The sequence below is a fragment of the Podarcis melisellensis genome, assembly GCF_964234715.1.
Source record: "Podarcis melisellensis genome assembly, chromosome: 8".
Taxonomy (NCBI): domain Eukaryota; kingdom Metazoa; phylum Chordata; class Lepidosauria; order Squamata; family Lacertidae; genus Podarcis; species Podarcis melisellensis.
In genome coordinates this window covers 43088987-43099518 of record NC_138540.1, presented here as the reverse complement: position 1 = coordinate 43099518, position 10532 = coordinate 43088987, and the positions used below count along the sequence as shown (strand labels likewise).

The window sequence follows — 10532 nt, the reverse complement described above, 5'->3', positions numbered from 1 at the left end:
TTATTTAACACTCCAGCAGGTCTTGCTTTCCCATTTGGTTTCCAGAGAAACCCCAAACCACAACTTTGGGTCCAACACAGAGCAAGACAAGCCTCTGTGTCTCCAGCTTCCAATATCAGCCGAAACACACCCAGCCCCACTCCACACCTTTCTCCCTCCTAGGATGACTTGGCATCCAGCCAGGTGAGGTGAGAAAAAGCCCACCCATTTGTGTCTATGGCATCAAGACAACCTCTTTGGGCATGTAAATGGCAGTACTTAGCTAGCCAGTTAAGACCATTGCCTTAATGAAGGAGCTGTCACCTTTCTCTTACCCCACAGACACAGAATCACAGGTTTGGAATGGACCCATGGGTGTCATTCAGACTGAACCCCCCCCCACCTTCAAAAACAACCAAACCCTATAAGAGTTCTTTGCTACTGCAACTGAAACAAAGCCACATGGCCCTCTTGAATGTAAATGTGATTTGAATGGTTCTGCCACCATTGAGCTGGACTAGGGCAGGGGACAGAGGCAATTTACAGTGAGTCTCAAAGAGAAGTTTATATTCATTTAAGATCTCTCTCTTCATAGGCCTGTAAGAAGGACCTTAACAAACATCTTGTGGTAGCTTAACAAGAGGGATGTGTTTTCTAAGACAACAATCTGCCCTCTGGGTGGGGTTTTCCCGACTCCCCTCCAACTTCTGCATGTATGGCCCCTTTGTTCTTCGATAGAAATCGTTTAACACAAAAACTCCTGCCCACCAGAAAGGGAGATGAGATGCTTCTCATTCTTTTTTCTTTCCTTGCAGAAAGGCACGTACTTTCTCTGGAAAGGAGGGGGCCTTGGAAAACAGCTAGTGGGAGCCAGGCAGGGACCTTCGGTGCTGAGCTCTCCCAAATATGATTGCATTGCTGCAAAATCCTTGCTTCGGAATGGGTTGGTTCATGTGGATTGAAAACGTGCTTTGCTTCATCTAGGAGAGGGGTCCGAAATGGTGCCTGATTTCTGCCTGGATTCAAAAGGGTCCTTGCAACACCCCCTTCTCCTCAGTGTTAACCCTTGCAAAGATCAACTGGGGCTGCTATTCATTGCTGCTTTGTAGTCACCCACCCCAAAAGGCAGATGCCCAACCAGCACCCCCCCCCACAAATACCTCCTCCAAAATGCACTTAAAAGAAAGAGGGAGAGCAAGAGAAAGGAAAGGAAAGCACAATAGATAGTATTAAGGGTTTATTAAATATAATACAATGTTTAGTGAAAGGCGCAAATGAACATGGCAAGACGGGGACAGGAATGTGCAGCGAGTGCTTGGCTGTTGGCATCTCTGTCTCTCTCTTGCACCCTCCTCTCCAGGCTAGGTGGGCCACAGGCCATTTCCAAATGCTGGGCTGCACTTACAATGGGGTGAGGGGGGAGATAGAGAGACTCAAGGGCAGGGTATCTTTAGCTCTTCAGAGCAAGGAAACTAGTGCCTTGGAGGTTGGAACCATCTGCCTGGAAGACAGGACATCGTCAAGGTAGTCCAAAAGGGTTGGGTGGGCTTGTAGGACACACAGCGAGTCCCCCAAAGCAGGGGTTGCCTGGTAAGCTGCTCATAATTTTGCAATGGTTGTTTTATTTAAAGGCAAATCTAACACAACCCATCTTGTTTCTGGGATGAGAGGGGCCCCTCTGAACCAAGCCACAAATGCCCAGCACCCCCCTGGCCTCCTTAAACCCTCTTTCACGACCACTGGGACTTGATGTTTCTCCTTTTCCCTGCCCAATCTTGCAAGCCCACCCACCACAAGACTCTCCGGGCAGGCTGTTGATGTGCAACCAGCTAGAGGACCAAAGCTTCCCTGGGGAGGGTCAGGTTTGGTTGCTCAGAGGAGCTTCTCCCTCTCTCAACCAGATCCACCACCAGATGAGCCACTACCTCCCTGAAGTGGCTCGTGCTGGTTTCTATGTGTGATGTTGATGTGCCCTCTCTGTGCACATCTGGCTCTGAAGAAGGGCCAGAGCAGGAGAGAAGGAGCCTCAGGGCTGAAAAGCACCCTTTCCCTACCAGTCAGGCACCAAGGAGAGACACAGGGAGTGGCATAAGGGGAGAGACTATGGGTGGGTATGGCTGGCAAGTCTCCTAGCCGGCGCCTCAAAGCTTCCCTTCCAGCGCCAGGGTCTTGAGGTCAGCAGGCGAGCTGGCGCTCAGCACCGTATGTGAGACGATCCTCTTGTGCACCAGGGAAGCCACGGCCTCGCCCACCTCCAGGTGGCTCACGTACCCGGGGCCCAGGCGCTCTGGCGTCGTCACACCCATGTTGATTTTCACCTGCCGGGAAAGCCAAAACAGTGCCAGAAGAGACATGGGGGGGGGGGGAGGCTGCGCCAGGCGCTCACTGATCCGCACACAATTGGGAAGCCCCCCAGACATTGTTGGATTCAGACTCCCAGCACCCAACACAGCCACTGGTCAGGGATGATGGGAGTTGTAGTGCAGACACATTTGAAGGGCGACTGATTCCCCATTCCTGCTGGATGGACCCTGCCAGCCAGAGACTTGCGGCTCACTGGGATCAATTAAAGTCAGCACAGTGGCCATTTCATTTATCCCAGACCCATGGTGAACCTCTAGCAGCACAACTCGGCACCTTCAACTGCCCCACCTGCAGTCCGCCAAAGTCTACTGAGGCAGGCGGATGGCAGCAACACCCTGCCTAATGGGGTTGCTTTGATCTCAGTCATTCCGAAGGTGTTCCCCAAAGTTCTGAGTGAGTTAAAGGTTCCGCGGAAGATCTGCTGGGTTTGGTGCTAGAAAGAGGCTTGGAAGGAGCTGTAGGGGGAGCACTGAGCATCAGGGTTGAGTCTGCCTGGGGACTACTACACACACACACACTTCACAGAGAAACCTCAAAGTCTCCAGCTCTCTCTCCTGCAAGGGAAACCAACCCCACAGATCAGTAGCCAACATGGACTACATCCTCATCTTCTCTTATTATTGAGCCATGCTGGGACTGATGGGAGTCAGGACCCAACAGCATCTCCTGGGTGCCACATTGGCTACTCCTGCTGTTGATCTGGCTACTAGCCATGCTGGCTATGCTCTGTCTCTATGGCTGGAGGCAGTATCCTTCTGAATCCCAGTTGCTGGCAACCACAGGACAGGAGTGTGCTCTTGTGCTCAGCTGTTGCTTGCGGGTTTCCAGTTGGGGCAGCTGTGAGAACAGGATGCTGGACTAGGTGGGCCTGTGGGCCTGATCCAGCAGGCTCTTCTTATGTTCTTAGATGCTGAACACCCCACTCATTACAGCCCTGGGAGGGCAAAATTACTCCCCACGTGGGTAGGGAGCTAGCTGACCCACCAACAAACCCGGCACTGACCTCATTCAGCTTGCAAGGAACGTCTGGGTACTCCTCACGGACCATGAGAGAAAAGGCCAAGGCCCCCGCTGCCCCCAGTGTCAGGAAGCCTGTGCCTGGCATGAGGAGGCGCTCGCCAGCCCCTCCTGAAACAGAGAAGCTGATTTAGCTGGGAGGGAAGGAGCTGCCATCACCACCAGTGGCTGAGTCAGAAGGTCCAGGGTTCAGTCCTCGCTCTTTCCATCTAAAAGGATATGTTGGCAGCCAATGGGAGACCTCCCAGACAACTTTGATGATGTAGAATATCCATAGCTGTCAACTTTTCCCTTTTCTTGCAAGGAATCCTATTCGGAATAAGGGAATTTCCCTTTTAAAAAGGGAAACATTGACAACTATGAGAATATCTACTTTGATGAGACATTTCCCAGTGCATTTCCCCATCAATTCCCTTACTTCAAAAAGTCCAGTCTTTGTGCGGGGAGCAGGTTTGTTGTGCAAGACTTCCTGGCCAACTGTAATTGCGCAACCTGAATTTGTTGGTATGTGATTGAATCCCACCTGGAAACAGTCTGGAAGTGCCTTGAGACCACTGCTAGTCTGAGAAGGCAACACTGGGCTAGCAAATCCGATCTGGTAAAAGGCAGCTTCTTCCCATGTGCCTGGGTAGCTCTCAACAGGGCAGCTTTTGTGCCAATGATGGCTCAGTCCCTGCCAACCTAGCCCCACAAGGCACAAGCTGCTGCCCCACAAATGCTGGTCATCTGCCCACATGCTCAGGCATGCAGGACTTAATTGGAGGGAGGGTATGGAAAGGAAAGGTAGAAAAGCAATGAGGGCCTGCGAACTGAAATGAAAGGTGCATTTCTATTGCTACTGGGCAAGAGAGGCTGACCGAAGCCCCAGCAAAAGTTCTCTCCCCAAAGTTATCTTCTGCAGACCAACCCAGCTCATCTCACCAGTGATGAAAGTGTAGGTTCCATCTGCGTTGTCCTTCACGAGGGGGAAGAAGGCCTTCCAGGCAGTGAAGGTGCTGAGAAGGAGGGTGTCCAGGACCTGGGGGAGAGGAAACAGAGGGACACCCGTGTTCATTGTCCCAGCTGAAGTATCCCAAGATTCTCCAAAAGAGGTGATCCACACAATCCCACCTCTTCTGCAAATGTGATCAAGTTACAGTTTTCTTAAAATTAGGAATCCGCCTCTCTGCCACTACAAACCATGATCTATGGCCAGTTATTCCTGTCCCAGCTTTTTGCATTGCTTAAAAGCACCAGTGCCACTTCCGGTGTTTCTATCAACATTCTACCTGATGGCTGGCCTTACCCCAAAGCCCTCAACCCTGGCTTGGCCAGCATCAAGGAGGAAGTGCTGCTCCAATGGGCAGAGATGCGTTGTTATTAAAAAGGCTATAGCACTTTCCAGTATAGAATTGCCAGCAAGACCAACTCAGGGGAAGAGTACCATTATCATAGAAATGGCCCCCAAAGCCAGCAAACAGAATCTATCCATCAGAGAGAGGGAGAAGGAAAGAGAATGGGAGAGGATTGATCTGGATAACTTTGGGTTCAGACAATCTGTTTTGCTTGCACAAAGCTTACACAGAAGTTATACAGTGTCCTATCTTATTTTCTTGCAGGCAGGTCATATATGAGCATTGAACCTCATATCCTTGTGGGGTCTTTATGCATCTTCCCATTCATAGGAGCCAACTCCTAGAGGCCATGGGGGCTTTGGCCCTCACAATAAAATATTTGAGGGGGCCAGGCCCCCACAAAATTGATGGGCATTCCCATTCAAATGGTGTGTACACTGTAAGGGCTTATTTGGGCCCCTACAATATTTTATTCAAGTTGGTACCCCTGTTCCCATTAATGATTTGTTCATCCCACACTTTTCAATGCATTTCCCCATCACTTAATTTACTACAAAAAAGGGCCAGTTTTCTAAATTTAAAAAAGTGGATTTGTTGTCTTAGGGTGACAGAGCACAAACCTAGATTCCTGGTATGCACTAGAATCCTTCCTGCAAAACAGGGACAATCTAGGGGCACCCCTGTTTCTGATCTATTTCCCTGCTCACCCGGTGCAGCTCCTTCAGGGTCTGAGCGAGAGGGGGACCCCCTTGCCACCAGCTGAAGCCCAAGGAGGACACCACATCCGTCACCTTCCCAGTGCTCTTCAGCAGAGCATCCTTGGCTGCCTCTGCACCTTCCTCAGAACCTGGATAGACGGGATAAATTTAGGAGCAGAGATAGCGAGAGCAGGTGGCTGCATCCCCCAGCATTATCAATCTGTACTCCCAAACAGCCCAGAGCCTTTCCCCTCCTGCCAAACTCATGGAGGAAGAAAAAAAGCAAGGCCACCCAAGGGTCTTCACCTACAGGTGGCCTGCCAATAACAGCATGATGCCTGTATCCTGCAGATATGAAATGGCCCTTAAGGATTGCAGCGACCCAGATTACAGGCTGGTGCATCCCACGGCTGGGGATTCATCTTCAAACCTCAAAAAAGAGAGAGAATTGCCCTCACCTGTCAGGGCTTCCTTAAAAAGAAAAGAAAAAGTAGGCTTGAGTTTCCTTGCAACAATTTGAATTTGTATTTTCCCAAGAGAATTCAGGTACTTTCTGCTATTTATTTTCTTCTTCTTCAGTGTTCCCAGTTTTGGACCATCACCTTCCTCACTTTTTATTTATAAAGTACCTTGAATTCTAAAGGCTATAGGATTGCATGTGGTGCACATTGCCGCCTTCATTTTATCACAATATCTTTCGATGCTGGCCGGCAAAATGCAAATCCCGAAATGCTTCCCCAGATTCATGCAAAGGCTGCCTTTGGCTCTGCTTTTCTCAAGGCAGCCTTGATCAGTTCTTTGCTGGAGGGAGCCGTACAACCGCCTGCAGCGTGAAGGCTGCCTGTCTGCTGGACGCCTTCTGCCTTCCCTTTTCCTAGCTCTGGACACCTTGATAAAATTGTGCTCCCTCCACCATCCAGCCCAGCTGCCGTCCCGGACATTATGGAGATACCGTTCCAGCAGGGATGGAAGGACCTGTTTGTTTCGCTTCTCTCGGTTTCTCATTTGTCTAAACTGAAATTCAATTCTCCACACTTTTGCAGAAATTAGAGGGTATTTTTTAAAAAAATCCTTATGAAAATTCGCCAGCATTTTAGTGTTAAGTTCTTCTAATAAGCACATTATTATATGCAGTTTTGAATAATGTACACTTTTTTTGCAAGCAGTTTCCCTCAATATAATTTATTTTTTGCATCTTGTTTTCTGCATTCTAATGCACACTTTCCCCTCATATATGCATTTTTGTAAACACAGGTGGTTGGAGAACTGCATTTGGATAAATATCAGCTTCGAAGAACAGTTGTGTTTTGGTTTGGATATTAGTTCGGAAAGTGCAGATTTGACAGAAGCACCTTTAGATACAAACTAAAACAAGTTTCTCCACCATCCATACATTTCCGCCTCCACTCCCTCTGCCCAGTGTTTCCCCACAGCAGCCCCACACTGGCCCTCAGAAGCACCGCAGCCGAGGTCTTACACACAAAGTCTTACCTACGTCCCCAACCAGGGTGTGCAGGCGCTGGCAGGCTGATGGAGGCAGAAACTGTTTCAGCTTCTCCAATCTGCTTCTGTCTCGAGAAATGACAGCAACCTGGAAGCCTGCACAGATGACAAAGGATCAGAGGAGGCAACGCCCTGGGCACAAGGAGGAGGCATGGATGCCATTGTATCAGTTCCTATGTCTGATTGATGGCGGAAGAGCTGATGAAACGGAGCTCAGCCTGGACTTGGCAACTGTTTTCAATGCTAGGGCTCACGCCTTGGGCACATGAGTTGATGAGAGAGACACAAGTGGCTTCTGGGTGCGTGCAAAGTGCTTCCAAAAAGCACACTAGTCACAGATACTGTCAACACACACACACGCCTGATGTTAGAATATCAGGACTTCCATGGTATATTTGGAGCTCATCACCGCTTGGTAGAAACAAGCAATTGGTAGCAGGAGTCAAACAGATCAGAACACTATGGAAAGATAGTTGAATGTGCAGCTGCTGGACTCAGACCGCCCCAAGTATATGCATTCAGGCAGACACACACAGACCCAGTCAATGAATCTCGACCCAGGCTCTTGCAAGATGGAAGGCACATCAATGTAAGCCTTACCTTTCTCCAGCAGCGCCTTGACAATGCCAGAGCCCACCGTGCCAGCTCCGCCAAGCACCACCACTACCCGGTCCGATGCGGACATCCTGGCAACGAGAGGCTGTTCAGAGGAGAGTCGCCAAACGACAAGTGGGGCTGCGGTTTCCACGCAGGAGAATAAGTAGGGAAAGCAGCACCTAGGAGTCCCACCTCCAAGGAAGCAGAGCCCAACCCACCACCCTGTATCTCCACCTCCTGGTCCTGTTCATGCTGCACATCTTCAGCCTCGGGTCTCACAACCTGGCAGGCAATAGATCCTTCCCCGAGATGGTCTTGATGAAAGAGACTGCCGGCCTCCCAGTGTCCCACGTAAACTAAGTCGCTTTGGCTGCAGTCTTGGCTGGTTATGTAGGTGATGGGCTCAGCACATGGCTTGTGGGGTGCCGTGTGCCATCGTCTCTGTCCTCAAGATTACGGCAAGCTAAGGTGCAACGAACTTTCTCGAGTCTCTGATGGAGGGCTCAGCTGGCTACATATGTCGCCTCTGACTTGAGTTCAAAGAATGGAAGAGAATGAGGACCATGTGGGCAGGCAAATGTTGATATCAGTGGTGGAGGGACATGCTACAAAACAGACAAGTACATCACTGCCCTCTTGCACAGTCAATCTACGCAGTGAAGAGAGCCACAGATTGTGTTCAATAACCATCCAAATATTTATTGCGGGGAGGAAGGAGTTTTGATCACTCCCTCTAACTCCAGCTCGCTCATGATTTGGGAAACTCCATGGTTCTGCAGTGCATTCAGAGTGCATTCCTTGCACTAGATACCCCTCATTCCTGCTGGCCCTCTGGCAGAGTGGAACCAAGCTAAGCATTGCAGGCGCTGAATTATTGGCCCAAAGCGAAGCACCAGGCCACGTGTATTGCAATAAGTGAAGATAGGCTTATAAGTGAATGCACAGAACAGCCTCTCTCTGAGGGGCTGACCAGGAGAGGTATGGGGTAAGGTTGGGGTACATTGGAAGAAAGCACTTTGCTCATGAAGATTTGCAAAATGAATGCAAAATGAAGAGCACCAGTCCTGGCCTGGCCAGATGTTTTTGTGGTTTGAGTTGAACTGCAGTGGAGCGACAGGAAGTGTGAGTTGGGAAAGGCATCCGTGGCAGAGCACCTGCTTTGCATGCAGAAGGTCTTAGGTTCAATCCTCTTCAGGTAGACCTGGGAGAGACCCACGGCTGAAACCCTGGAGAGGTGCTGCCAATTATTTTTGACAATACTGAGCTAGATTGACCAGCGGCCTGACTCACTATAAAGCAATTTCCTGTGTTCCCATTTCCTGGGATGGGAAGTTCCTGGTTGGGCAACATAATAATCTGGTGGCAGCATCCCTCCCTGGGCCTGTGGCTCAAGAGTGCCACCTTGTGTTCTTAGTTTGAAGCAACACCACTGCAGGGGCCAGAACAGTAGGCAAGGTGAGGAGTCATTGTGTGGGGAAGAAGAGGTAGGCAGAGGCAACTTCAGTGCAATCTGGCTGCCGGCTGGGGGTGCCAGGAAGAGGGTAAAAATTAAAACCAAATCTCCAAAACCAACAAATCACTGGCCACACCCACCTCTCTACAGCCTGAATTGTAAAAATAAATAAATAAAATTCCTTTGTTCCTATAGCTTGGAGTTTGCAAAAGTAAGGGGGGGCACATTTTTTAATGTCACTGGGTGGGGTGGGGCTCCTGCTGTAGGTTGCTTAAATGAGCCTGAAGCCAGTGGGAAACAGGTGTGGAGGTTTTGCTCCTATTAACAGGTGACCTGCTGTTGGATCTCAGTAACTAGATAGGGTTTAAATGCACAGTTCTTAGGGAGTTACCCTGCCTAAGTGAACACAGTGGGTTTCCATATAGTCATGCTTTGCAGGCAGAAGATCACACCTGAAATCCTGGCAGGCCCTGCTGGCTTCAGGGATGGAGTGATGGGGAAAGTCTCAGCTAAAGCCCTGGCAGAGCTGGTGGTGCCTGTCTAAAGTACACAATATTGGTCTGAATGGAGAAATTGTTTGACCTGGCCTGAGGTTCTGAATTCGCAGTATCAGAGAACACGAGTCTCAAATTCGCAAAATCTCTTTTTATTGTCATCTGAAATTGGAAAAGGCTCCTTGGGAAACAATAAGCAGGTTGAAAAGGAATATGTAGACATGGAGCTTGCATATCTGCCACCCAAAAAGCAGTGCAGGCTGGGCCACTGAAGCTTCATCCCCACACCATGGAAGGGATGAGAAATAAAAGTCGGATGCCACCCCTAGAGGATAAGGTGCCAGGCCCAACTTTTTGTACATGGTTGGAAGGGACGAAAAAGAAGTTTTCAATATTCTTCCATTCGGCCGCCCAGAGCAGGGAGGCTCCTTGGCACATCAACCTCTGCACAGACGGCTGCAGTACCAAGGGCATGGGTCACACAGACAAGGCCCCGCTAACTCCAGCAGGCATACTACGCCGTGGCACAGCCTATGGCAAAATGAATCCCCTCACACACATTCAGCACAGAAATAGCTGTGGCCTCAGGAGCTTGAAGGACCAGCTGCTTTAGAGCAATGGCCATTTTTCAAAGGGGATAAAACAACAGCATCTAATAGTACAGGCAGCTGAAGGACTACCCACAGAATAGTGCCTGAAACAAGATCCAGGACTCATTAGTAACTGATACAAAGCCTAAACATCCAGGACTGTAATTTGCATGTGTTCAGTAATGCTCTCGGGGCAGGAGGGCCTCCAAATGCAGCAGGGCTGAGTGGAATAATATACCCTGTTATTTAAAGTGCCCCCACAAAGTCTGAAGTTACCTAAAAGCATCATGGCATCTACTGTAGTCCTCTCCTGCTGTGCTTGTACCTCATTTGTGTGTTACTTCCCTTGCCTACCGAAGCATAACTGTGAGGTCCTTGGGGCAGGGACCTGTGTCTTGTCTCTCCTATTACGGTACTCTGCAATGTGCCAAGGACACAGGTGGGCACTGTGCAGAAGAGGCAGCTGCCAACGTTCTGTTGTGACCAGGAAACAGAACACAGGC

The 10532-nt window shown here is 49.7% G+C and overlaps 1 protein-coding gene across 1 annotated transcript; it reads right to left on the bottom strand.

Annotated features, from left to right (window-relative positions):
- Positions 1 to 1224: 1224 nt before the first annotated feature.
- On the bottom strand, positions 1225 to 8904 carry LOC309374951 (farnesol dehydrogenase-like). Its single transcript, XM_081920244.1, has 6 exons — positions 7496 to 8904; positions 6884 to 6991; positions 5402 to 5541; positions 4282 to 4378; positions 3347 to 3471; positions 1225 to 2297 (listed from the first exon to the last, which is right to left on the bottom strand). Exons 1-6 carry the CDS (start codon positions 7578 to 7580, stop codon positions 2121 to 2123), a joined length of 732 nt encoding a protein of 243 aa, XP_081776370.1. The 5' UTR covers positions 7581 to 8904; the 3' UTR covers positions 1225 to 2120.
- Positions 8905 to 10532: the final 1628 nt, after the last annotated feature.

Bases quoted from the DNA above. Each gene is read 5' to 3' on its own strand.
- LOC309374951 (XM_081920244.1), bottom strand. From the start codon at position 7,580: ATGTCCGCATCGGACCGGGTAGTGGTGGTGCTTGGCGGAGCTGGCACG. The intron at 6,992-7,495 runs GTAAGGCTTACA...TCATCTGTGCAG, and splicing joins CAAGGCGCTGCTGGAGAAAG to GCTTCCAGGTTGCTGTCATT. The intron at 4,379-5,401 runs GTGAGCAGGGAA...CCTCTCCCCCAG, and splicing joins CCCTGAAGGAGCTGCACCGG to GTCCTGGACACCCTCCTTCT.